General features: G+C 42.8%; 2 protein-coding genes across 8 annotated transcripts in view; both read right to left on the bottom strand.

Moving 5' to 3' along the window:
- The window catches only part of LOC133549012 (involucrin-like), a 124,578-nt gene extending 107,775 nt beyond the window's left edge, over positions 1-16,803 (bottom strand). Inside the window, exons 1-3 of the mRNA XM_061894063.1 lie at positions 16,354-16,803; positions 13,751-13,852; positions 13,521-13,629 (exon numbers count right to left, since the gene is read on the bottom strand). Of these exons, the coding sequence (XP_061750047.1) occupies positions 13,521-13,629; positions 13,751-13,852; positions 16,354-16,803 (661 nt within the window). The remainder of the gene's footprint in view (positions 1-13,520; positions 13,630-13,750; positions 13,853-16,353) is intronic.
- Positions 16,735-25,916, bottom strand: part of LOC133549006 (gastrula zinc finger protein XlCGF57.1-like) — a 40,871-nt gene continuing 31,689 nt past the window's right edge. For 4 of the 7 annotated variants that reach the window (XM_061894051.1, XM_061894048.1, XM_061894047.1 and 1 more), the window contains exon 3: positions 22,314-25,691. In XM_061894051.1, coding sequence (XP_061750035.1) covers positions 23,986-25,691 — 1,706 coding nt within the window. In that variant the 3' untranslated portion in view covers positions 22,314-23,985. Of the gene's footprint in view, positions 16,881-20,288; positions 20,388-22,313; positions 25,692-25,916 lie in introns of those variants that run through there. The other 3 variants (XM_061894053.1, XM_061894054.1, XM_061894049.1) reach the window with 3 other exon arrangements.

The raw sequence follows: 25,916 nt of genomic DNA, 5'->3' as shown, positions 1-25,916 counted from the left end.
TGCATGAATAAAACGTTAAATATTGCTCAGTTTGCTACACTGATTTGCTTTAACACTGAATATGAAACAAGCAACACTTATATAACATAATAGTGCAAAAGCAACTTTCAAAAAACAAATGAAAAAACATCAATGGTATATTAAATACAATTAAAACAAAAAAATGGAATACCTCTTTTCTATTTGCAGCCTTCTGAGGTAAATATCAACGTTAACTTTTTCCACAGGCTAATACATTTAAAAATAAAATAAATAAGGGTTGGGGGGGCGGGGTTTGGGGGTAACGGGGGTGTATATTGTAGCGTCCCGGAGAGTTAGTGCTGCAAGGGTTTCTGGGTATTTGTGCTGTTGTGTTACGGTGTGGATGTTCTCCCGAAATGTGTTTGTCATTCTTGTTTGGAACAGTGTTAAAGTTGTTTTTACGGCCACCCTCAGTTTGACCTGTATGGCTGTTGACCAAGTATGCGTTGCATTCACTTATGTGTGCATACGAGCCGCTTACATTATGTGACCGGGTCGGCACGCTGTTTGTATGGAGGGAAAGCGGACGTGACGCCCCCCAATATTGCTGTCTGGGTGGAAATCGTGAGAAATTCGGGAGAATGGTTGTCCCGGGAGATTTGTGGGAGGGGCACTGAACTTCGGGCTTCTCCCGGGAAAATCGGGAGGGTTGGCAAGTATGAGTATTAGCGGTGAATGCAGTGTTACAGCGGCATCGCCGCTGTATAGTACCGGCGGGCCAGCTCTAATGGTAATTTGATATTGCCTAAAGGGCCAAATTTGGCCCGCGGGCCAGAGTTTGACGCCCATGCCCCAGATTGTAAATAATACAATATACTCTGATGATTAATTTGTGTGATGACTGTTTTATGCTCATAGTATATATTTGTACCATGAGCGCGACCCCAAAAGGGAACAAGCGGTAGAAAATGGATGGATGGATGGAATTGATTAACGTGGAACCCAACTTTAAAAAGTTGAAAAACTTATTGGGGTGTTACCATTTAGTGGTCAATTGTAGGGAATATGTACTGTACTGTGCAATCTACTAATAAAAGTGTCAATCAATTAAAACTCTTTCAATATTTTGGGTTGCCGACCCAGTTTGCATGTTCTCCTCGTGACTGCGTGGGTTCCCTCCGGCTTCCTCCCACTTCCAAAAACATGCAGCTGGGGATAAATTGATTGGCAACACTAAAATGGTCCCCAGTGTGTGAATGTGAGTGTTGTCTATCTGTGTTGGCCCTGTGATGAGGTGCCCACTTGTCCAGGGTGTACCCTGCCTTCCGCCCGATTTTAGCTGGGATAGGCTCCAACGCCCCTCGCGACCCCCCAAAGTGAATAAGCGGTAGAAATGGATGGATGGGTTGCCGACTTCTGTTTTAAATAAACAATGATTTGTCTCCTTTTCTGAAATTATCCTGTTTGCATGAACAATATAAAAACAAGGCAGTGCATCATCCTCATAAGACAATAAACAATTCATCCTTCTAAACACATAAATATTCAAGAATTGTGTTAATAAATAAACATAAAGTGAGCAAACAGGTGAGAGTAAGAAGTAAACAAACCTGTACTGAGTAAGACAAGTTGATGTTTCTTGAGAACAGCGTCCAGTAGTTGATGTTGTTTGGTTGAAGAAAGTTCCTCCTCGTACTCTGCCATCATTCCTTCGCACATGTTCACACAATCACGACACTTTACACTCACATTCGATCTTTATAATAACTCCAAAAAGGGACAAGCGGTAGAAAAACCCACGAGTCTCTTTGTTAGCAGCTAGCAAGCTAAGCTAACTAGCGTTAAGCTAGCACGAGAAGACTAACGTATCCAAACACAAACTATCATGAACGATGTTTACTCCATTAAACGACATAAGTGTACACACTCCAACAGATTAAGAACGCAGGACTTTAAAGACTAAAATAACGTCTTCTTCATCAAACGCCATTTTCTTACTTACCCTCGTCCTGTTTTATTCGCGCGCTTGTTGTCAAATCTCGCGAGAACGCCAAAACTCGCCCTCCAGCACTGCGCGATGGCGCTGTTCTTAAAGCGACAGTACGACATATCTGGGAGGGGGACATCGCTACACATATTTATAACGTTTTTTTTGTTTTTTTTTTGTTCGGAAAAAGTTTTTAATCCACCTGGTTACCGACACACATTTAATTATATGATAACGCTGGTGTTATGGCTGACTCGCCGACACTTTTATCCGTCCCAGAGCGCCTCCCACAGCTGAAATACATCAATTCCGCCACATGGTGGCGCCATTGTTTGAACAGTTGCTTTTGCACATTGAACAATAATTGTAAAAAAAAAAATCGTGAAAAGCTCTACATGTCGTTAAGTTAGATATTGGGTTGACTTGATTCAGAGGCCCCGCCCACCTTGTCTGGATACCGTCCCCATTTCCTGCATGATGAAGACGTTGACTGGACTCTCACTATTATGTTAGATCCACTATGGACTGGACTCTCACTATTATGTTAGATCCACTATGGACTGGACTATCTCACTATTATGTTAGATCCACTATGGACTGGACTCTTACTATTATGTTGGATCCACTATGGACTGGACTCTCACTATTATGTTAGATCCACTATGGACTGGACTCTCACTATTATGTTAGATCCACTATGGACTGGACTCTCACTATTATGTTTGATCCAATATGGAGTGGACTCACACTATCATGTTAGATCCACTATGGACTGGATTCTCACTATTATGTTAGATCCACTATGGAATGGACTCTCACACTATTATGTTAGATCCACTATAGACTGGACTCTCACACTATTATGTTAGATCCACTATGGAGTGGACTCTCACTATTATGTTAGATCCACTATGGACTGGACTCTCACTATTATGTTAGATCCACAATGGACTAGACTCACTATTATGTTGGATCCACTATGGACTGGAATCTCACTATTATGTTAGATCCACTATGGACTGGACTATCTCACTATTATGTTGGATCCACTATGGACAGGACTCTCACTATTATGTTAGATCCACTATGGACTGGACTCTCACTATTATGTTAGATCCACTATGGACTGGACTCTCACTATTATGTTTGATCCAATATGGAGTGGACTCACACTATCATGTTAGATCCACTATGGACTGGATTCTCACTATTATGTTAGATCCACTATGGACTGGACTCTCACACTATTATGTTAGATCCACTATGGACTGGACTCTCACACTATCATGTTAGATCCACTATGGACTGGATTCTCACTATTATGTTAGATCCACTATGGACTGGACTCTCACACTATTATGTTAGATCCACTATAGACTGGACTCTCACACTATTATGTTAGATCCACTATGGAGTGGACTCTCACTATTATGTTTGATCCACTATGGACTGGACTCTCACTATTATGTTAGATCCACAATGGACTAGACTCACTATTATGTTGGATCCACCATGGACTGGAATCTCACTATTATGTTAGATCCACTATGGACTGGACTATCTCACTATTATGTTGGATCCACTATGGACAGGACTCTCACTATTATGTTAGATCCACTATGGACTGGACTCTCACTATTATGTTAGATCCACTATGGACTGGACTCTCACTATTATGTTAGATCCACTATGGACTGGACTCTCACTATTATGTTTGATCCAATATGGAGTGGACTCACACTATCATGTTGGATCCACTATGGACTGGATTCTCACTATTATGTTAGATCCACTATGGACTGGACTCTCACACTATTATGTTAGATCCACTATAGACTGGACTCTCACACTATTATGTTAGATCCACTATGGAGTGGACTCTATTATGTTAGATCCACTATGGACTGGACTCTCACTATTATGTTAGATCCACAATGGACTAGACTCACTATTATGTTGGATCCACTATGGACTGGACTCTCACTATTATGTTAGATCCACTATGGACTGGACTCTCACTATTATGTTAGATCCACTATGGACTGGACTTTCACTATTATGTTAAATCCACTATGGACTGGACTCTCACACTATCATGTTAGATCCACTATGGACTGGATTCTCACTATCATGTTAGATCCACTATGGACTGGACTCTCACATTATTATGTTAGATCCACTATGGACTGGACTCTCACATTATTATGTTAGATCCACTATGGACTGGACTCTCACTATTATGTTAGATCCACTATGGACTGGACTCTCACTATTATGTTAGATCCACTATGGACTGGACTCTCACATTATGTTAGATCCACTATGGACTGGACTCTCACATTAATATGTTAGATCCACTATGGACTGGACTTTCACAATATTATGTTAGACCCACTCCACGTCAATTGCTTTCGGTCTCCCCGAGAGAGAGGGGCGGTGGGGGGGTCACTCACGTCAGCGGTCCTCTCCAAGGTTTCTCATCATTCACATCAACGTCCCACTGGGTTGTGAGTTTTTCCTTGCCCTTATGTGGGCTCTGTACCGCGGATGTCGTCGTGGCTTGTGCAGCCCTTTGAGACACTTGTGATTGAGGGCTATATAAACAAACATTGATTGATTGATAAATTGGGGTTCCACTGTAGTAAAATGTATTATTATTTCATGGACACTGTGGTTTTAGTGAAATATTAAGATTACTTGGAATTTTGGGCGACACTCATGCTGTCAAACTCAAATACAGAGTGGGACAAAATGTAAAACTGAACAAAGCCGCAGGCCAAAGTTGAACAAATTCACCTTTTAATAAGGACCCAAACAAGTTTTGCATTGAATATTGAACAAGCAAGGCTTATATAACTTTATAGTGACATGCAAAATCCACTTTCAAACAATAATTAAATCAAATCAATGGCATATCAAATAAAATGTAAATAAAAATTGAATGCCTATTTTCTATTTGCAGCCTTCTGAGGTAAATTAACTTTTTCCACAGCAAATACATTTGAAAATAAAACAATGATTAAGTCAACCATTCAGGCTTTTTTACTGCTCAGTTTGCAACACACTGATCTAATATGATGTGCCCAAGTCATGGTTGGTGATAGCAGAGGGGTGTATATTGTAGTGTCCTGGAAGAGTAGTGCTGCAAGGGATTCTGGGTATTTCTTCTGTTGTGTTTATATTGTGTTACGGTGCATATGAATGGTTTCATTTCTTCCTTCAAATGAGTTGACTTTCCAGTCCGGTCAAAGTCCTCCAGTTTAAAATGTCAGCTGCACAAAACTGAACAATCTTTGACTTTTTAATATTTGCTCCTGAGTGCTGCTTCTCATACATGACTTATGACACATACCATTGTGATACAAAGGGTTAAAAAAATTAATTTCCTTTCATACCCTTCATATATCACAAGATCAAGATGAACATTAAACCAAGTTTTTTAAACACAAATTAAATAAGGTCTACAAACCTCGTTTCCATATGAGTTGGGAATTGTGTTAGATGTAAATATAAACAGAATACAATGATTTGCAAATCCTTTTCAACCCATATTCAGTTGAATATGCTACAAAGACAACATATTTGATGTTCAAACTCATAAACTTTATATTTTTTTTGCAAATAATAATTAACTTAGAAATTCATGGCTGCAACACGTGCCAAAGTAGTTGGGAAAGGGCATGTTCACCACTGTGTTACATCACCTTTTCTTTTAACAACACTCAAAAAACGTTTGGGAACTGGGGAAACTAATTGTTGAAGCTTTGAAAGTGGAATTCTTCCTCATTTTTGTTTTATGTAGAGCTTTAGTCGTTCAACAGTCCGGGGTCTCCGCTGTCGTATTTTACGCTTCATAATGCGCCACACATTTTCCATGGGAGACAGGTCTGGACTGCAGGCGGGCCAGGAAAGTACCCGCACTCTTTTTTCACGAAGCCACGCTGTTGTAACACGTGCTGAATGTGGCTTGGCATTGTCTTGCTGAAATAAGCAGGGGCGTCCATGAAAAAGACGGCGCTTAGATGGCAGCATATGTTGTTCCAAAACCTGTATGTACCTTTCAGCATTAATGGTGCCTTCACAGATGTGTAAGTTACCCATGCCTTGGGCACTAATGCACCCCCATACCATCACACATGCTGGCTTTTCAACTTTGCGTCGATAACAGTCTGGATTGTTCGCTTCCCCTTTGGTCCGGATGACACGATGTCGAATATTTCCAAAAACAATTTGAAATGTGGACTTGTCAGACCACAGAACACTTTTCCACTTTGCATCAGTCCATCTTAGATGATCTCGGGCCCAGAGAAGCCGGCGGCGTTTGTGGATGTTGTTGATAAATGGCTTTAACTTTGCATAGTAGAGCTTTAACTTGCACTTACAGATGTAGCGACGAACTGTATTTAGTGACAGTGGTTTTCTGAAGTGTTCCTGAGCCCATGTGGTGATATCCTTTAGAGATTGATGTCGGTTTTTGATTCAATGTTGGTTTCCGGCCATGCCGCTTACGTGGAGTGATTTCTCCAGATTCTCTAAACTTTTTGATGATATTATGGAGCGTAGATGTTGAAATTCGTAAATGTCTTGCAATTGCACTTTGAGAAACGTTCTTAAACTGTTTGACTATTTGCTCACGCAGTTGTGGACAAAGGGGTGTACCTCGCCCCATCCTTTCTTGTGAAAGACTGAGCATTTTCATCATGGCACCCACCTAGGGCTGGGCCATATATCGATACAAACGATATATCCGGGTTTGTCTCTGTGCGATATAGAAAATGACTATATCGTAATATTCGAGGATACGTTCTCACGCAGTTGCTTTTAGCTGCGGGCATTACACTACATGCGTTTCTCACTCCTTCTCATCCCTCCTTCTCACAGAGACGTAAAACAAGCCCGCCTTCTTACATACGTCACATATTCTCGCGCGTTTAGCGTCATACGCTCTCGCCGAGCAGAGAGGTAGCAGCATGGCTAACGTTAGCTGAGGCAGGAGGCGCAAACAGAGCGAGTTGAGTGACATTACAAGAGAGAGAGGGTGTGAAACTGATCACAAATGGAGGAAGAACAAATAATGCCCCAAAAAAACAGCAGGGGGTCTATCATCTGGCGGTGGTTTGGCTTCAAGCTGGAAGATATTCAGCACACAACAGCAAAATACAAAGTATGCAGCAGAAGTGTTGCTATAAAAGGTAGCAGCAATACTAATTTGTTCTTTCATTTAAAAAGTCACCCGCGAGAGAATGAAGAGTATTTAATAAATACACTATCGGTCAATTGACTTAATTGTGATTTCCCTCTCTGCATGAAAGTTTAGAAGTAGCATATATTAATGCAGTATGAAGAAGAATGAATGTAGACACATAGAATCATCATACTGCTGTGATTATATGCATCAAGTGTTCATTCAAGGCCAAGGAAAAATATCGAGATGTATATCGTATATCGCGATATGGCATAAAAATATTGCGATATTAAGAAAAGCCAATATCGCCCAGCCCTACACCCACCTGTTCCCAATTAGCCTGCACACCTGTGTGATGTTCCAAATAAGTGTTTGATGAGCATTCCTCAACTTTATCAGTATTTATAGCCACTTTTCCCAACTTCTTTGTCACGTGTTGCTGGCATCAAATTCTAAAGTTAATGATTATTTGCCACAAAAAAAATTGTTTATCAGTTTGAACATCAAATATGTTGTCTTTGTAAAATATTCAACTGAATATGGGTTGAAAAGGATTTGCAAATCATTGTATTCCATTTATATTTACATTAACACAATTTCCCAACTCATATGGAAACGGGATTTGTATTATTTTCACTTCTTCACTCCCCCCCCATTTCATCCATGTCTTCGCTCACGATCTGCCAAGAAAAGCTTCAATCAAAAACATTTCTAAATTTGAAATAAATCCTCTGAATACTGCAGCTGTTTGGTATTAGTATTAGTTTATTTTGAACATGCATATACTGTAGCTACAGTGTATACATCACATATTCACTAGGGGTGTAACGGTACGTGTATTTGTATTGAACCGTTTTGGTACGGGGGTTTCGGTTCGGTACGAGGGTGCATCGAACGAGTTTGTAAGCTAAAGTCTTAACAAGCTGCTCTGCTTTCTGCCTCTGTCTGAGCAGTGAGCCCCCAGCATTGTCCCGCCCACATAACCATCTGATTGGTTACATACAAAGCCAATCAGTAGTGCGTGTTCAGAAAGCATGGAGTCAGTGCTCCGGCGTCGAGATGAGCAGATATGTGTTTAGCAGGTGAGCAGCTGACATCGTACACTCCCCAAATTATAAAAAACACTTCCCAGTTTATGTTAGCTCATTTTGCTGTGTGTGTGTGTAATAAAATAAAACTACAGACTTCCCAAATGCTGTAATAAATTAAGCATGAGTTGACTTGAAACAGTTTAATGTTGCACTTTTTATATGTAGAAGAAAGGTTTTGTCATTTTATTTAATCAAAGCAACAACTTGAGGCAGTTTAATGTGAATTAACGTGGGCAGAATTTATTAAAGTGTTCCCAATGTTAAAAGTATAAAGCCATTGTTTACAAATTTGGTAAATAACCCAAAAATGTATATTTTGTTTTTTTTCTTACTGTACCGAAAATGAACCGAACCGTGACCTCTAAACTGAGATAGGTACCGAACCAAAATTTGTGTGTACCGTTACACCCCTAATATTCACAATTTCACATGACAATATGTCCAAAAAAGGAGTAGGGAGAGCTTATAATAATACATGTACTTGACTGGAAGTAAAATACAAAACAAAGAAAACGTCATCTGAAAATGGTGGAAGCATTATGACATGATTGTGTCACACACGTTACAAGTGGTGATGTTGTTAGAACGTCAGCGTTATTTCAAATTGTTTCTTACTCCGGTACTTTCTCTCCTGTGTGTGTTCTCAGGTGTCTTACAAGTGATTTTCGTACAGTAAAACCTTTGTTGCACCTTGCACAGGAATATGTTTTTTTCCCAGAGTGTATTCTCATGTGTTTTTTCAAATAGGGATGTTGTGCAAAACCTCTACCACACACTGAACAGATAAAGGGTTTTTCATCAGTATGCGTCCTTGTGTGTAAAACCAAGTCTGCCTTTCGCAGGTATCTTTTGTTGCAAATTGAGCACATGAATGGTTTATCTCCAGTGTGTGTTCTCATGTGCACTACAAGATTTGACTGAGCAGAGAAGCTTTTGTTGCACCTTGAACAGGCATAAGGTTTTTCACCAGTGTGCATTCTTGTGTGTATTTTCAAACTTTTCTTCTCACAGAATCTTTTGCCGCAAACGGAGCACTCGAAAGGTTTTTCTCCGGTGTGTGTTCTCATGTGTACTTGAAAGTCTTTGTTATCCAGAAAACATTTATGACAAATTGAACAGAGAAAGCGTTTTTCGCCTGTGTGTATTCTTGTGTGCTTTTTCAGACGACAAGCGTGTTGAAACGTTTTGTCACAGTAAGAGCACGTGAATGTTTTTTCTCCGTTGTGTTCTCTCATGTGCTGTACGAGTGTTGAATGTTCCGAAAAGCTTTTTGTGCAGTGGTAACAGGAAAACGGGTTTTCTCCAGGGTGCGTTCTCATGTGTCTTATCAAATCACAATTTGCTGTAAAATCTTTACCACAGATTGAACAGGGAAAATCTTTTTCCTCATTGTGTGATTTCATGTGTGTTTTCAAATTACCTTTTTGTATGAAACCTTTACCACAGATTGAACAGGAAAAGTTTTTTTCCCCAGTGTGTGTTTTCATGTGTGTTTTCAGATTCCCATTTAGTGTAAAACTTTTACCACAGATCGAACAGATGAAAGGGGTTTCTCCAGTGTGTGTTCTCATGTGACTTTTCATACTATGTTGGCGATTAAAAGTTTTGCCACAGTGAGAGCATTGAAAGTGTGTGTGACGTGTCTTGATATCACCTTTGAACTCCTCTTCACTCTTCACAGTGACACCAGTCAATGGCTTCTTGGGGACACCAACTTTCTCCAGTTCTTCAATGTGCTTTTCCTCTCGACTGATGCTGTTTTCCTCCTCTTCTTCTTTAATGTGTGGGTCTTGAGGCTCCACCTCTTCCTCTTTGATGTGTGGGGGCCGTGGCTCCTCCTGCTTCATCCTGGAGGTCCACTCTTGCTGCTCAGGGAGAAGACCTTCTTCACAGACATCTGCAGAGCACAAAAGGACAAACACATGCTTTAGAAAAGTTGCACCAGAAAATGTTCTGATAAACAAACACAAAATAAACTGCAGTTAAATCTGACATACTAACAATAGAGCTGATCGTACACCTGAAGGACAAAGAAAATTTAAATGCAATTGACAAAATCGTGTGAGAAATCAAGTAGGAGAAACAGAAAGGAGGTTCATTCCAAAAGAGAAGGAACTGAACCACTCACAAGAAACCAAAAGCAAAAAAGGAAACCTTAAAGTCCCAGCATAATGTTAAAGCAAGTTCAATCAATCAATCAATGTTAATTTATATAGCCCTAAATCACTAGTGTCTCAAAGGGCTGCACAAGCGACAGTGACATCCTCGGTTCGGATCCCACATAAGGGGAAGGAAAAACTCACAACCCAGTGGGATGTCAATGTGAATGACTATGGGAAACCTTGGAGAGGACCACAGATGAATGTTAACCTTCATTTGACACGGCCTCTAGGTCACATTGTTGCAACCCAGCAATTTCATTGTTGTTGATTAATGAAGCATTTTTATAATGCTTGTGTAAAAAAGCAAGTATATCTCCACCTTGAGAGAGAATGGTGGACCCTGGATGAACATGAGTTACAAACATTGTTTTAGATGACGTCTGGATATTCTGCTTACTTGGACTGTGATGAAGCTGGGAGCACTCAGGTGGTTTCTCTTCATGGTCTTCAGACTTCACCGAGACAACAGTCAGTGGAAACTTGGTGAGATCAGCCTCCTCCTGCCCGAGAAGACACTCTTCCTCCTGAGTGATCCAGAGCTCCTCCTCTTCCTCTTTAATGTGGGGGGGCTGCTGGACGTCTGTGGGGTAAATAAAGAAATAATATTAAGCGAAAATAAAAGCAGTTTTTGACTTAAACTGTTAACACAATGTGATTACTTGTGTTCTCATTGGGGTTGCAAAATTCTGGGAATATTCAAAGTTGGAAATATTCCATGGGAATTAATGGGAATAAACATTGAATGCAACATGTTAGATCTTGCAGCATGATTATTAGCTAAAACAACCTGATTTGATGCAAATTCAGTAGAATTTCAACCCTTTACTGTGCATTCCTCCATCAGGCGCACAGATAATTGCCAGCATGCAACACAGTACAGCTGGACTATTGAGGCCACACTAGTATTTGAGCCCAAGGACTTCATCCAGTCAGGTAAGTTTTGATGATATTACTGTGGTAAATATATTTGATCAATGGTATCTGTGCTGCTGACCCGTCTCCGCTCGGGATGGTCTCCTGCTGGCCCCACTATGGACTGGACTCTATTATGTTAGATCCACTATGGACTGGACTCTATTATGTTAGATCCACTACGGACTGGACTCTATTATGTTAGATCCACTACGGACTGGACTCTATTATGTTAGATCCACTATGGACTGGACTCTCACTATTATGTTAGATCCACTATGGACTGGACTCTCACTATTATGTTAAATCCACTATGGACTGGACTCTCACTATTCTGTTGGATCCACTATCGACTGGTCTCTCACTATTATGTTAGATCCACTATGGACCGGACTCTCACTACTATGTTAGATCCACTATGGACTGGACTCTCACTATTATGTTAGATCCACTATGGACTGGACTCTCACTATTATGTTAGATCCACTATGGACTGGACTCTCACTATTATGTTGGATCCACTATGGACTGGACTCTCACTATTTTGTTAGATCCACTATGGACTGGACTTTCACTATTATGTTAGATCCACTATGGACTGTACTCTCACTACTATGTTAGATCCATTATGGACTGGACTCTCACTACTATGTTAGATCCACTATGGACTGGACTCTCACACTATTATGTTAGATCCACTATGGACTGGACTCTCACTACTATGTTAGATCCACTATGGACTGGACTCTCACTACTGTGTTAGATCCACTATGGACTGGACTCTCACTATTAAGTTAGATCCACTATGGACTGGACTCTCACTACTGTGTTAGATCCACTATGGACTGGACTCTCACTATTATGTTAGATCCACTATGGACTGGACTCTCACTATTATGTTAGATCCACTATGGACTGGACTCTCACTTTTATGTTAGATCCACTATGGACTGGACTCTCACTATTATGTTAGATCCACTATGGACTGGACTCTCACTATTATGTTAGATCCACTATCAACTGAACACTTACTATTTAGTTAGATCCACTATGGACTGTACTCTCACTACTATGTTAGATCCATCATGGACTGGACTCTCACTACTATGTTAGATCCACTATGGACTGGACTCTCACACTATTATGTTAGATCCACTATGGACTGAACTCTCACTATTTAGTTAGATCCACTATGGACTGGACTCTCACAACTATGTTAGATCCACTATGGACTGGACTCTCACTACTGTGTTAGATCCACTATGGACTGGACTCTCACTATTAAGTTAGATCCACTATGGACTGGACTCTCACTATTATGTTAGATCCACTATGGACTGGACTCTCACTATTATGTTAGATCCACTATGGACTGGACTCTCACTATTATGTTAGATCCACTATGGACTGGACTCTCACTATTATGTTAGATCCACTATGGACTGGACTCTCACTATTATGTTAGATCCACTATGGACTGGACTCTCACTATTATGTTAGATCCACTATCAACTGAACACTTACTATTTAGTTAGATCCACTATGGACTGTACTCTCACTACTATGTTAGATCCATCATGGACTGGACTCTCACTACTATGTTAGATCCACTATGGACTGGACTCCCACACTATTATGTTAGATCCACTATGGACTGAACTCTCACTATTTAGTTAGATCCACTATGGACTGGACTCTCACAACTATGTTAGATCCACTATGGACTGGACTCTCACTACTGTGTTAGATCCACTATGGACTGGACTCTCACTATTAAGTTAGATCCACTATGGACTGGACTCTCACTACTGTGTTAGATCCACTATGGACTGGACTCTCACTATTATGTTAGATCCACTATGGACTGGACTCTCACTATTATGTTAGATCCACTATGGACTGGACTCTCACTATTATGTTAGATCCACTATGGACTGGACTCTCACACTATTATGTTGGATCCACTATCATCAAATTACAGCTCAAAGAGGCGGCGGTATAATAAATAAAAATAAAAATAAAATACAATAGGGTCCTTTGTCCCAAAGGGACATCGGTCCCTAATAATAATAAAACCTTAGAGATTCAATAGGGTCCTCAGTCCCAAAGGGACATCGGTCCCTTATTATTGTCTTTGAATCACCTAATTGATCTGTCTACTCTACTCTGCACAGGCAGCTGTGCAATGTGCAGAATCATGTTCATCACCGAAATAGACATACCCTTTGATCTATGATGTATTTTCCCTGTTCGGGTGCTCCTGCTACTAGTCATTGGCGTTGGTGCTGTCCCAATCGGTACCCAGTCCCTCTGGCATCCTTGTTCACTTCCCTGGAAATGGAGAAACAGCTACATGTAATATGGATACCTCATTTACATAAATGATGAATACTTTCTCTATTGGGCTTGAACTGTAATCCATTTGAACATTGATTTGGAAAACAAATCCAACCTGATCTTGATCGCCCTCCTCATCAGGCAAATCTAGTGCCGTTGCCATTGGTTCATCCACCACTGATGCCGTAGTCGTTCTGGCCATGATCTGATCTATTGTCTGTAAATGTACAATACTTGATATTATTGTCTATTGTAATCTATTGACACTATTGACAGTAAAGTCAGTAAATGTACGATACTTTATACTGCAGAACAACTTGACGCAATAATTATCCATCCATCCATCCATCTTCTTCCGCTTATCCGCGGTCGGGTCACGGGGGCAGCAGCCTAAGCAGGGAAGCCCAGACTTCCCTCTCCCCAGCCGCTTTGTCTAGCTCTTTCTGGGGGATCCCGAGGCCTTCCCAAGCCAGCTGGGAGACATAGTCTTCCCAACATGTCCTGGGTCTTCCCCGTGGCCTCCTACCGGTTGTACGTGCCCTAAACACCTCCATAGGGAGGCGTTTGGGTGGCATCCTGACCAGATGCCCGAACCACCTCATCTGGCTCCTCTCCATGTGGAGGAGCAGCGGCTTTACTTTGAGTTCCTCCCGGATGGCAGAGCTTCTCACCCTATATCTAAGGGAGAGACCCGCCACACGGCGGAGGAAACTCATTTGGGCCGCTTGTACCCGTGATCTTGTCCTTTCGGTCATGACCCAAAGCTCATGACCATAGGTGAGGATGGGAACGTTGATCGACCGGTAAATTGAGAGCTTTGCCTTCCGGCTCAGCTCCTTTTTCACCACAACGGATCGATACAACGCCCGCATTAATAAAGATGCCGCACCGATCCGCCTGTCCATCTCACGATCCACTCTTCCCTCACACGTGAACAAGACTCCTAGGTACTTGAACTCCTCCACTTGGGGCAGGGTCTCCTCCCCAACCCGGAGGTGGCACTCCACCATTTTCCGGCCGAGAACCATTGGCCTCAGACTTGGAGGTGCTGATACTCATTCTGGTAGTTTCACACTTGGCTGCGAACCGATCCAGTGAGAGCTGAAGATCCCGGCCAGATGAAGCCATCGGGACCACATCATCTGCAAAAAGCAGAGACCTGATCCCGCGGCCACCAAACCGGAACCCCTCAACGCCTTGACTGCGCCTAGAAATTCTGTCCATAAAAGTTATGTACAGACTGGGTGACCAAGAGCATGCCTTGGCGGAGTCCAACCCTCACTGGAAACGTGTCTGACTTACTGCCAGCAATGCCTACCGAGCTATGACACTGATCGTACAAGGAGCAAATTGCCCCAGTCAGACAGTCCGATACCCCATACTCTCTGAGCACTCCCCACAAGACTTCCCGAGGGACACGGTCGAATGCCTTCTCCAAGTCCACAAAGCACATGTAGACTGGTTGGGCAAACTCCCATGCACCCTCAAGTACCCTGCCGAGAGTATAAAGCTGGTCCACAGTTCCACGACCAGGACGAAAACCACACCGCCCCTACTGAATCCGAGGTTTGAATATCCGGCGTAGCCTCCTCTCCAGTACACCTGAATAAACCTTACCGGGAAGGCTGAGGAGTGTGATCCCACGATAGTTGGAACACACCCTCCGGTCCCCCTTCTTAAATAGAGGAACCACCACCCCGGTCTGCCAATCCAGAGGTACCGCCCCCGATGTCCACGCGATGCTGCAGAGTCTTGTCAACCAAGACAGCCCCACACCATCCAGAGCCTTAAGGAACTCCGGGCGGATCTCATCCACCCCCGGGGCCTTGTCACCGAGGAGCTTTTTAACTACCTCAGCAACCTCAGCACCAGAAATAGGAGAGTCCACCACAGATTCCTCAGGCACTGGTTCCTCATAGGAAGAGGTGTTGGTGGGATTGAAGAAGTCTTCAAAGTCTTCCTCCCACCGATCCACAACATCCGCAGTCGAGGTCAGCAGAACACCATCCGCACCATACACGGTGTTGACAGTGCACTGCTTCCCCTTCCTGAGGTGGCGGATGGTTGTCCGGAATCGCTTCGAAGCCGTCCGGAAGTCGTTTTCCATGGCTTCCCCGAACTCTTTCCACGTCCGAGTTTTTGTCTCCGCGACCGCTAAAGCTGCACACCCCTTGGCCCGTCGGTACCTGTCCACTGCCTCTGGAGTCCAATGAGCCAAAAGAACCCAATAGGACTCCTTCTTCAGCTTGACGGCATCCCTCACTGCTGGTGTCCACCAACGGGTTCTGGGATTACCGCCCCGACAGGCACCAACTACCTTGCGGCCACAGCTCCAATCAGCTGCCTCGACATCAGAGGTGGGGAACGTGGTCCACTCGGACTCAATGTCCCGCACCTCCCTTGTGACATGTTCAATGTTCTTCCGGAGGTGGGAATTGAAACTCTCTCTGACAGGAGACTCTACAAGACGTTCCCAGCAGACCCTCACAATGCGCTTGGGCCTGCCAGGTCTGTCCGGCACCCTCCCCCACCATCGCAGCCAACTCACCACCAGGTGGTGATCGGTAGAAAGCTCCGCCCCTCTCTTCACCCGAGTGTCCAAAACATGCAATAATTATATGGAGACTATTTTATTGTTAATTTATTTCATTGTTCATGGAGTAGTCTATGACTATGTCTGTGATTATGACTATGGAAACTGGAAATCAAGATCCTTACCCCTTTCCTTTCCCTTTTGGCAAATGCAGACCACGTGGGCACGATCTGTCCACTTGTGGAGGGGGTGGGGTGGTCTGAACTTGTCGAAGCACTGGCACTGGGAGCACTGACAGTGACACTGCCACTGATGCCTGGCCGTGGTATGTTGAAAATAGTTGGCCCCGCACCTTTCTTCAGCACCAGTGGACGGGTGGTGGCGATGCCCATCTCTGCCCTAAGCAAGGGACCCTCTTCGAAACACGATCTTTCGAAATGATTGCTGCATAATACACTGTACTTTGTGTGTGTGGTCCAATCCAACCGTGTTCGCTTGACCTCTCTGTTCCATAGTAAAGCTTGACTGTCATCTTTCGGGAATTTAAACAATGAAACACCGGCTGTGTTTGTGTTGCTGCAGCCAGCCGCAATACACCGCTTCCCACTTACAGCTTTCTTCTTTGACGTCTCCATTGTTCACTGAACAAATTGCATAAGATTCACCAACGCAGAAGATTCACCAACACAGATGTCCAGAATAATGTGGAATTCTGCAATGAAAACAGACGACTTAATAGCTGGCCACCATGCTGTCCCAAAATGTCCTTTACAATCCGTGACATCACGCGCACGCGTCATCATACTTAAATTTCGCGCCAAAATTAAAAATGTCCTTTGCACAACATATTATAAATACACATTATAAACAACATGAACGTAGTTCAATTTTATACACAGTACAGGCATGTGAAATATCCTTGTGTACGTATTAAACCTTTGCACTAATTATATATACAATATATACAAACAATTGTACTTCTATTATTACTTATATCCCACGTTTATTTTATAATTAACATTAATCATAGTATTAACCACAATGATTCAAGAGTGATATATTTTTTCAAGGCATTGGTCTTAAAGTGTTTTTTAAATGTGTGAATGGAACTGGAACATTTTAAGGAATCATCAAAGCTGTTCCACAGTTGAACTCCTCTAACAGAAACACATCTACTTTTTAAGCTCGATCTTATTCTTGCTTTCTGAAAAAATGCTGAATCTCTGAGGTGATAGGGATTCTCTCGGGGGTTTAAATCTCACTTGTAAACACCCAGGCAGCATGTGGTTATGAGCTTTGTAAGCCACAATAGTAGTATTGAGGTCAACTAGATCGTGCAGTTTTAATGTTTTTAATTTAATGAAAACATTACAACTGCACGATCTTGGCGCCAAGATCAGCCTGGTCAGGCTACGGAATTCCTTTATGTCCAGGATTCTTTGTACAGCAGAACCGGCCGGTGGTCTTCGGACTTGGATCTTGGACTCTTGTTCACAAGAACTGTGGTCATTTCTGACATGAGTAGATTTTGGAGTTTTTGCTGCAATAGATGGGACATCACTGTGGTTTCTTTTTGCCTGTGCTCTGGTTACCGCTGCTGTGAAAGACTTCCTTTGAAGCTTGTCAATGCTCGCGTTGGCATTCACAGCAACCTCTTTGGCTGACTTTGTCGGCCACTCATCCACAGGGTGTTTTAGAAACTGTGGTCCCCCTTGACACACGGAATCTTTTTTAAAAGGTCCTCTGGTGATGATCCTCTTGTTATGAGATCAGCAATATTCAGGTCTCCTGGAATCCATCTCCAATCTTCAATAGACGTGGTCTTCTAGATCTCTCCAACTCTGTTTGCTAAGAAGGTCTGATATCCATAGCTCTCTCTTTGGATTGCACCCAGAACAGTTTGACTGTCCAGCAGATGGAGCCAACATTCAATTTCCATCCGACTGTGTTTCTCAATGTACCTTCTGAGCCGTGTAGCAAAGACAGCACCACAGATTTCAGTTTTCACTGCCTCTCCTTTCTGGTCGATGGGTGTGAGCTTGCCTTTGGACTCTGTCAGTCTGACTTGGATGACAGAAGAGTGATCTATGGTTGTCTGTTGCCATCTCCTGGTCAATGTTGGCCATAGCGTACTGGGGTTATTTTTGGGTTGGCCAACGTTTTACGTGTAGTTGTGCACCTGAAGCAAGTGAGTGTGTCTGTTCTTAAGACACTGTAAAGAGAGACGTAACTTCATCACCTCGCCTGGTTTTTGACTCAATATATTACAAAATGGAATAACCAGAATTCAAAATATAAAAATGTTAAAATACATTAGATCGTGTATTGTACCTCTGAATGGACTCGTCTGTCAGAGATTGGTGTGAGAGGAGCAGAGTTGGAGGTGGGAGGCTTCGATAGTTGATTTGAGGTTGCATTTGTGATGATGTTTGACTTCAGCTTGATGGCTGATCCCAGTGAAAAATTACTTCTCCGTAAACTCACTTTACTTAGATGCCTTGCCGATTTCGCGTGGTCAAAGAGTGCCACCTTTCCCCGAGATCCATAGTTCAAAATGTCCTTGCAATATAAGCACTGAGCACGTCCCGGTTCATCGCACTTTGCAATGAAATCTCAGATCAGTTCGTCTACTTCTACGATATTGTTGTTAATCTTCACCTTCAGTTTGATAGATATATCGAGCCATGCCCAGTTCCACTTGTTTCTCACGCCCTTATCCATATCTTTCGCTAACGAAGCATTCCTATCTTGAATAAGCTTAACCATGTCTGAAATTCTAGGCGCAGTCAAGGCGTTGAGGGGTTCCAGTTTGGTAACCGCAGGATTAGGTCTCTGCTTTTTGCAGATGATGTGGTCCTGATGGCTTCATCTGACCGGGATCTTCAGCTCTCGCCGGATCGGTTCGCAACAGAGTGTGAAGCGACCGGAATGAGAATCAGCACCTCCAAGTCCGAGTCCATGGTTCTCGCCCGGAAAATGGTGGAGTGCCATCTCCGGGTTGGGGAGGAGACCCTGCCCAAAGTGGAGGAGTTCAAGTACCTAGGAGTCTTGTTCACGAGTGAGGGAAGAGTGGATCGTGAGATCGACAGGCGGATCGGTGCGGCGTCTTCAGTAATGCGGACGTTGTACCGATCCGTTGTGGTGAAGAAGGAGCTGAGCCGGAAGGCAAAGCTCTCAATTTACCGGTCGATCCATGTTCCCATCCTCACCTATGGTCATGAGCTTTGGGTCATGACCGAAAGGATAAGATCACGGGTACAAGCGGCCCAAATGAGTTTGGGTCTCTCCCTTAGAGATAGGGTGAGAAGCTCTGCCATCCGGGAGGAACTCAAAGTAAAGCCGCTGCTCCTTCACATGGAGAGGAGCCAGATGAGGTGGTTCGGGCATCTGGTCAGGATGCCACCCGAACGCCTCCCTAGGGAGGTGTTTAGGGCATGTCCAACCGGTAGGAGGCCACGGGGAAGACCCAGGACACGTTGGGAAGACTATGTCTCCCGGCTGGCCTGGGAACGCCTCGGGATCCCCCGGGAAGAGCTAGACGAAGTGGCTGGGGAGAGGGAGGTCTGGGTTTCCCTGCTTAGGCTGTTGCCCCCGCAACCCGACCTCGGATAAGCGGAAAAAGTTGGATGGATGGACCTATCAGGAGTGTATTTTGCATCTTAAGATGGATGGATGTCTGAAACGGTTTTGTCAATAAATAAAACGTGTTAATTGAGAGCTACTGTGTTTTCTTTCCAGATTAGTCGTCGATAAACACAACCAATATAAACAGAATACGAGTTCAGAAACGCTCACAATAACGGAGGATCAGGGACTAGATATTGTCGGCACATTACGACTGTAACGGGCAATGTCATTGTTTGATGTAGTTAGCTGATAGTAGAGTTAGCCAATCTGGGGCCTTCAAACATTGGCATTATATTATATAAATGACCCTGGCGGCGCCAAAATCGGCGATCCGGGGAAAATTCCCATCCCTGAAATTGTCCTGTTTGCATAAACAATATAAAAACAAGCAGACAATTAACAATTCATCCTTCTAAAGACATAAATATTCAAGAATTGTGTTAATAAATAAACATAAAGTGAGTAAAGAGGTGAGAGTAAGAAGTAAACAAACCTGTACTGAGTAAGACAAGTTGATGTTTCTTGAGAACAGCGTCCAGTAGTTGATGTTGTTTGGTTGAAGAAAGTTCCTCCTCGTACTCTGCCATCATTCCTTCGCACATGTTCACACAATCACGACACTTTACACTCACATTCAATCTTTATAATAACTCCAAAAAGGGACAAGCGGTAGAGAAATGGATGGATGGAATAACCTACGAGTTTCTTTGTTAGCAGCTAGCAAGCTAAGCTAGCACGAGAAGACTAACGTATCCAAACAAACTATCATGAACGATGTTTACTCCATTAAACGACACAAGTGTACACACTCCAACAGATTAAGAACGCAGGACTTTAAAGACTACAATAACGACTTCTTCATCAAACGCCATTTTCTTACTTACCCTTGTCTTGTTTTATTCGCGCTTGTGGTCAAATCTCGCGAGAACGCCAAAACTCGCCCTCCAGCACTGCGCGATGGCGCTGTTCTTAAAGCGACAGTACGACATATCTGGGAGGGGGACATCGCTACACATTTTATTTTTATTACAGTGTTTCGTTGTTGTTTTTGGTCAGAAAAACAGTTTTTAATTCACCTGGTTATCGACACACATTTAATTATATAATAACGCTGGTGTTATGGCTGACTCGCCGTCACTTTTATCCGTCCCAGAGCGCCTCCCACAGCTGAAATACATAAACTCCGCCACTTGGTGGCGCCATTGTTTGAGCAGTTGCTTTTGCAAAATAAACTGTAATTGTAAAAAAAAGAAAAAAATCGTGAAAATATCTACTTTAAGTTAGATATTCGGTTGACTTGATTCAGAGGCCCCGCCCACCTTGCCTGGATACCGTCCCCATTTCCTGCATGATGAAGACGTTGATGCTTTGGACTATCCCGCACGTCCTCCAAACCAGAATCCATGTGAGCACACGTGTGACGTCATCGTGTCCCGTTCCATTCACCAACACCACGTTGCGGTGGGTCATTGATTGATTGAATTGACTGTAAACACCTTCATATTGTTGCTTCCTATACTGTTATACTACTTGATCTTTATACTGGTACTATTTTTGACTACTGTACTTCTACTGATACCTCTACCATAACTATCCATCCATTTTCTTCTGCTTATCCGAGGTCAGGTCATGGGGGCAGCAGCCTAAGCAGAGAAACCCAGACTTCCGTCTCCCCAGCCACTTGGTCCAGCTCTTCCCGGGGATCCCGAGGCGTTCCCAGGCCAGTCGGGAGACATAGTCCTTGGTCTTCCCCGTGGTCTCCTACCAGTCGGACGTGCCTTAAACATCTCCCCAGGAAGGCGTTCGGGTGGCATCCTGATCAGATGCCCGAACCACCTCATCTGGCTCCTCTCGATGTGGAGGAGCAGCGGCTTTACTTTGAGCTCCCCCCGGATGACAGAGCTTCTCACCCTAGCTCTAAGGGAGAGACTCATTTGGGCCGCTTGTACGCGTGATCCCTATCCTTTCGATCATAACATAAAGCTCATGACCATAGGTGAGGATGGGAACGTAGATCGACCGGTAAATTGAGAGCTTTGCCTTCCTGCTCAGCTCCTTCTTCACCACAACGGATCGATACAGAGTCCACATTACTGAAGACGCCGCACCGATCCGCCTGTCCATCTCACGATCCACTCTTCCCTCACTCGTGAACAAGACTCAGAGGAACTTGAACTCCTCGACTTAGGGCAGGGTCACCTCCCCAACCCGGAGATGGCACTCCACCCTTTTCCAGACAAGAACCATGGACTCTGACTTGGAGGTGCTGATTCTATCATAACTACCGTACCTTATTGTCTTGTAATTAATGTACATAAGAACTACTCAAATATTTGTATTTTTGCTATTTAGTGTATTAGATTCTGCAACTTGTGTTTGGATCCCACTTTACACAACATCTGAAGAGCATGGAAAAAAAGCTTTTCACTGCGATGTACTCTGCATGTGACCAATAAAACTTGAAACTAATCATTGACATTCCTAGAGGTACGTTTGAAAGGACTCCTCTTAATACTGCTGATGTTTGGTATTAGTTTATTTTGAACATGCATACGGTCACAGTGAATACATCACGTATTTACAATTACACGTTTGTCCGAAAACGAGTAGGAAGAAACAGAGCTTACAATAAATAATGCATGTAATTTGACTTAAAGGGGAACATTATCAGCAGACCTATGTAAGCGTCAATATATACCTTGATGGTGCAGAAAAAAGACCATCTATTTTTTTAACCGATTTCCGAACTCTAAATGGGTGAATTTTGGCGAATTAAACGCCTTTCTGTTTATCGCTCTGGAGGCGATGACGTCAGAATGTGACGTCACCGAGGTAACACCCGCCATATTCATTTTCACGTTACAAACACCGGGTCTCAGCTCTGTTATTTTCCGTTTTTTCGACTATTTTTTGGAACCTTGGAGACATCATGCCTCATCTGTGTGTTGTCGGAGGGTGTAACAACACTAACAGGGAGGGATTCAAGTTGCACCACTGGCCCGAAGATGCCAAAGTGTCTGCCGCCAGACCCCCATTGAATGGGCCAGAGTGTCTCCACATTTTATCGGCGATGCTAAGACAGACATGGCACAGAGATGTATGGATAACCTGCAGATGCAATGATAAAGTCAATGAAATCACAAAGGTGAGTTTTGTTGATGTTGACTTATGTGCTAATCAGACATATTTGGTCGCGGCGTGACTGCCAGCTAATCGATGCTAAAATGCCACGCTAATCGATGCTAACATGCTATTTACTGGCGGTGCTAAAGCAGACATGGCACAGAGATGTATGGATAACCTGCAGATGCATTTGCAACGATAGTCAACGAAATCACAAAGGTGAGTTTTGTTGATGTTGACTGCCTGCTAATCGATGCTAACATGCTACGCTAATCGATGCTAACATGCTATTTACCGGCGGTGCTAAAGCAGACATGGAACAGAGATGTATGGATAACCTGTAGATGCATTTGCAACTATATTACGTTTCCTTCCATACGAAAAAAAACACTTACCAATCGACGGATTTAAGTTGCTCCGGTGTCAAAAGATGCGAAAGTCCTGATCGTTTGGTCCGCACATTTTACCGGCGATGCTAACGCAGCTATTCGGCCATGCTATGGCTATGAATAGCGTCAATAGCTATTCGCTCAGTAGCTTCAGTTTCTTCTTCAATATTTTCATACTCCAACCATCTGTTTCAATACATGCGTAATCTGTTGAATCGCTTAAGTCGCTGAAATCCGAATCTGAATCCGAGCTAATGTCGCTATATCTTGCTGTGGTATTCCCATTGTTTGTTTACATCGACAGCACTGTGTGACGTCACAGGGAAATGGATAGTGGTTTCGAAGATAGCGAAAATAAGGCACTTTAAAGCTTTATTTAGGGATATTCCGAGACCGATAAAAATTTGAAAAAAACTTCAAAAAAAACAACAAGCCACTAGGAACTGATTTTTATTGTTTTTAACCCTTTTGAAATTGTGATAACGTTCCCCTTTAAGTAAAAACATTTACTCTATAATTGGTAGAACCATTCACAACAATGATGTCAAATAATGTTATATTGTTTGAACGTCAGCGTTTTGACAGTTTATTCAAAACCCTGCAGCTTTATTTGCTGTTCTCACCAGGACACTGTTTCTTACTCCGGTACTTTCTCTCTTGTGTGTGTTCTCAGGTGTCTTACAAGTGATTGTCGTCCGGTAAAACCTTTGTTGCACTTAGTTTTTTTTTACCACTGTGTGTTCCCATGTGTTTTTTCAAATATGGATGTTTTACAAAACCTCTACCACACACTGAACACATAAAAGGTTTTCCACCAGTATGTCTTCTTTTGTGTACTACCAAGTCTATCTTCCGAATGAATCTTTTATTACAAATTGAGCACACGAATGGTTTATCTCCGGTGTGTATTCTCATGTGTGCTGCAAGGTTTGGTCGTAGAGAAAAGCTTTTGTTGCAACCTGAACAGGCATAAGGTTTTTGACTAGCTTGTATTCTTGTGTGTCTTTTCAAAGTTTGCTTCACACAGAATCTTTTACCGCAAACGAAGGGTTTTTCCTCAGTGTGTGTTCTCCTGTGTCTTTGCAAATCATTATTATCTGGAAAACCCTCACTACAAATCGAACAGAACCATTTTTTTTCACCCGTGTGTATTCTCGTGTGCCTTTTCAGATGACAGCGGTATTTAAACGTTTTGTCACAGTGAGAACACATGAACGGTTTGTCTCCGTCGTGTATTCTCATGTGCAGTGCGAGGTGTGTTGGTTCCGAAAAGCTTTTGTTGCATTTTGAACAGGTGAAAGGATTTTCAGCAGTGTGTATTTTCATGTGTCTTTTCAGGTTAGCGTTTTGTGTAAAACTCTTACCACAGATTGAACAGGAAAACATTTTCTCCCCAGTATGCGTGCTCATGTGTATTTTCAAATGACCTTTTTGTGTAAAACGTTTACCACAGATTGAGCAGGAAACATGTTTTTCTCCAGTGTGTGTCCTCGTGTGTATTTTCAAATCACTTTTTTGTGTGAAACCTTTACCGCAGACTGAACAGGAAAAATGTTTTTCCCCACTGTGTATTTTCATGTGTCTTTTCAGATTCGCATTTTGTGTAAAGCTTTTAAGACAGATGGAGCAGGTAAAAGGTGTTTCTCCGGTGTGTGTTCTCGTGTGCACTTGCAAACACTGCCTTTGTGTGAAACGTTTTCCGCAGATCGAACAGATGAAAGGGGTTTCTCCGGTGTGTGTCCTCATGTGTGTTTCCAAATCGCTTTTTTGCGTGAAACCTTTACCACAGTCTGAACAGGAAAAATGTTTTTCTCCAGTGTGTATTCTCATGTGTCTTTTCAGATTAGCGTTTTGTGTAAAACTTTTACCACAGACTGAACAGGAAATACGTTTTTCTTCAGCGTGCGTTCTCATGTGTATTTTCAAATCACTTTTTTGTGTAAAACCTTTACTACAAATTGAGCACGTAATGTGTTTTTCTCGAAAGTGTATTTTCATGTGTCTTGTCATATTATGTTGGCGATTAAAAGTTTTGTCACAGTGAGAGCATTGAAAGTGTGTGTGGTCAGTGTCACATGTCAACATATCAGCTTTAGAATCGTTATCATCACCTTTGAACTCGTCTTCACTCGTCACAGTGACACCAGTCAATGGCATCTTGGGGACGCCAACATCCTCCGGTCCATCAAGATGCGTTTCCTCTTGACCGATGCTCTGTTTCTCCCATTCTTTTTTAATGTCTGGGTGCTGAGGCTCCTCCTCTTCCTCTTTGATGTGTGGGGGTTGTTGCACCTCTTCCTCTTTGATGTGTGGGGGTTGTAGCTCCTCCTGCTTCATCCTGGAGGTCCACTTCTGGTGCTCATGGCGATGTTCTTCACAGACATCTGCAGGACACAAGACGACAAACACATAAGACATTGTCCTTCACCAGCATATGTTCTGATAATGTCTTAGAGGATCTCGTTTGTCCCCATAGTTCATTCCTATACAACATCTTTCAGCTCAAAGTCTTATTGGTTCTGTCCCGATACAGCATCTATATGTACATACATTAGTACATAAAAATGTACATAACATAAAAAATACCTCTCTGTCAAAATTGAAAAATA

Source organism: Nerophis ophidion, linkage group LG03, assembly GCF_033978795.1.
Source record: "Nerophis ophidion isolate RoL-2023_Sa linkage group LG03, RoL_Noph_v1.0, whole genome shotgun sequence".
Taxonomy (NCBI): Eukaryota; Metazoa; Chordata; class Actinopteri; order Syngnathiformes; family Syngnathidae; genus Nerophis; species Nerophis ophidion.
Note: the sequence above shows the minus strand (reverse complement) of the source record. Positions and strands in the feature narration are given on the sequence as shown.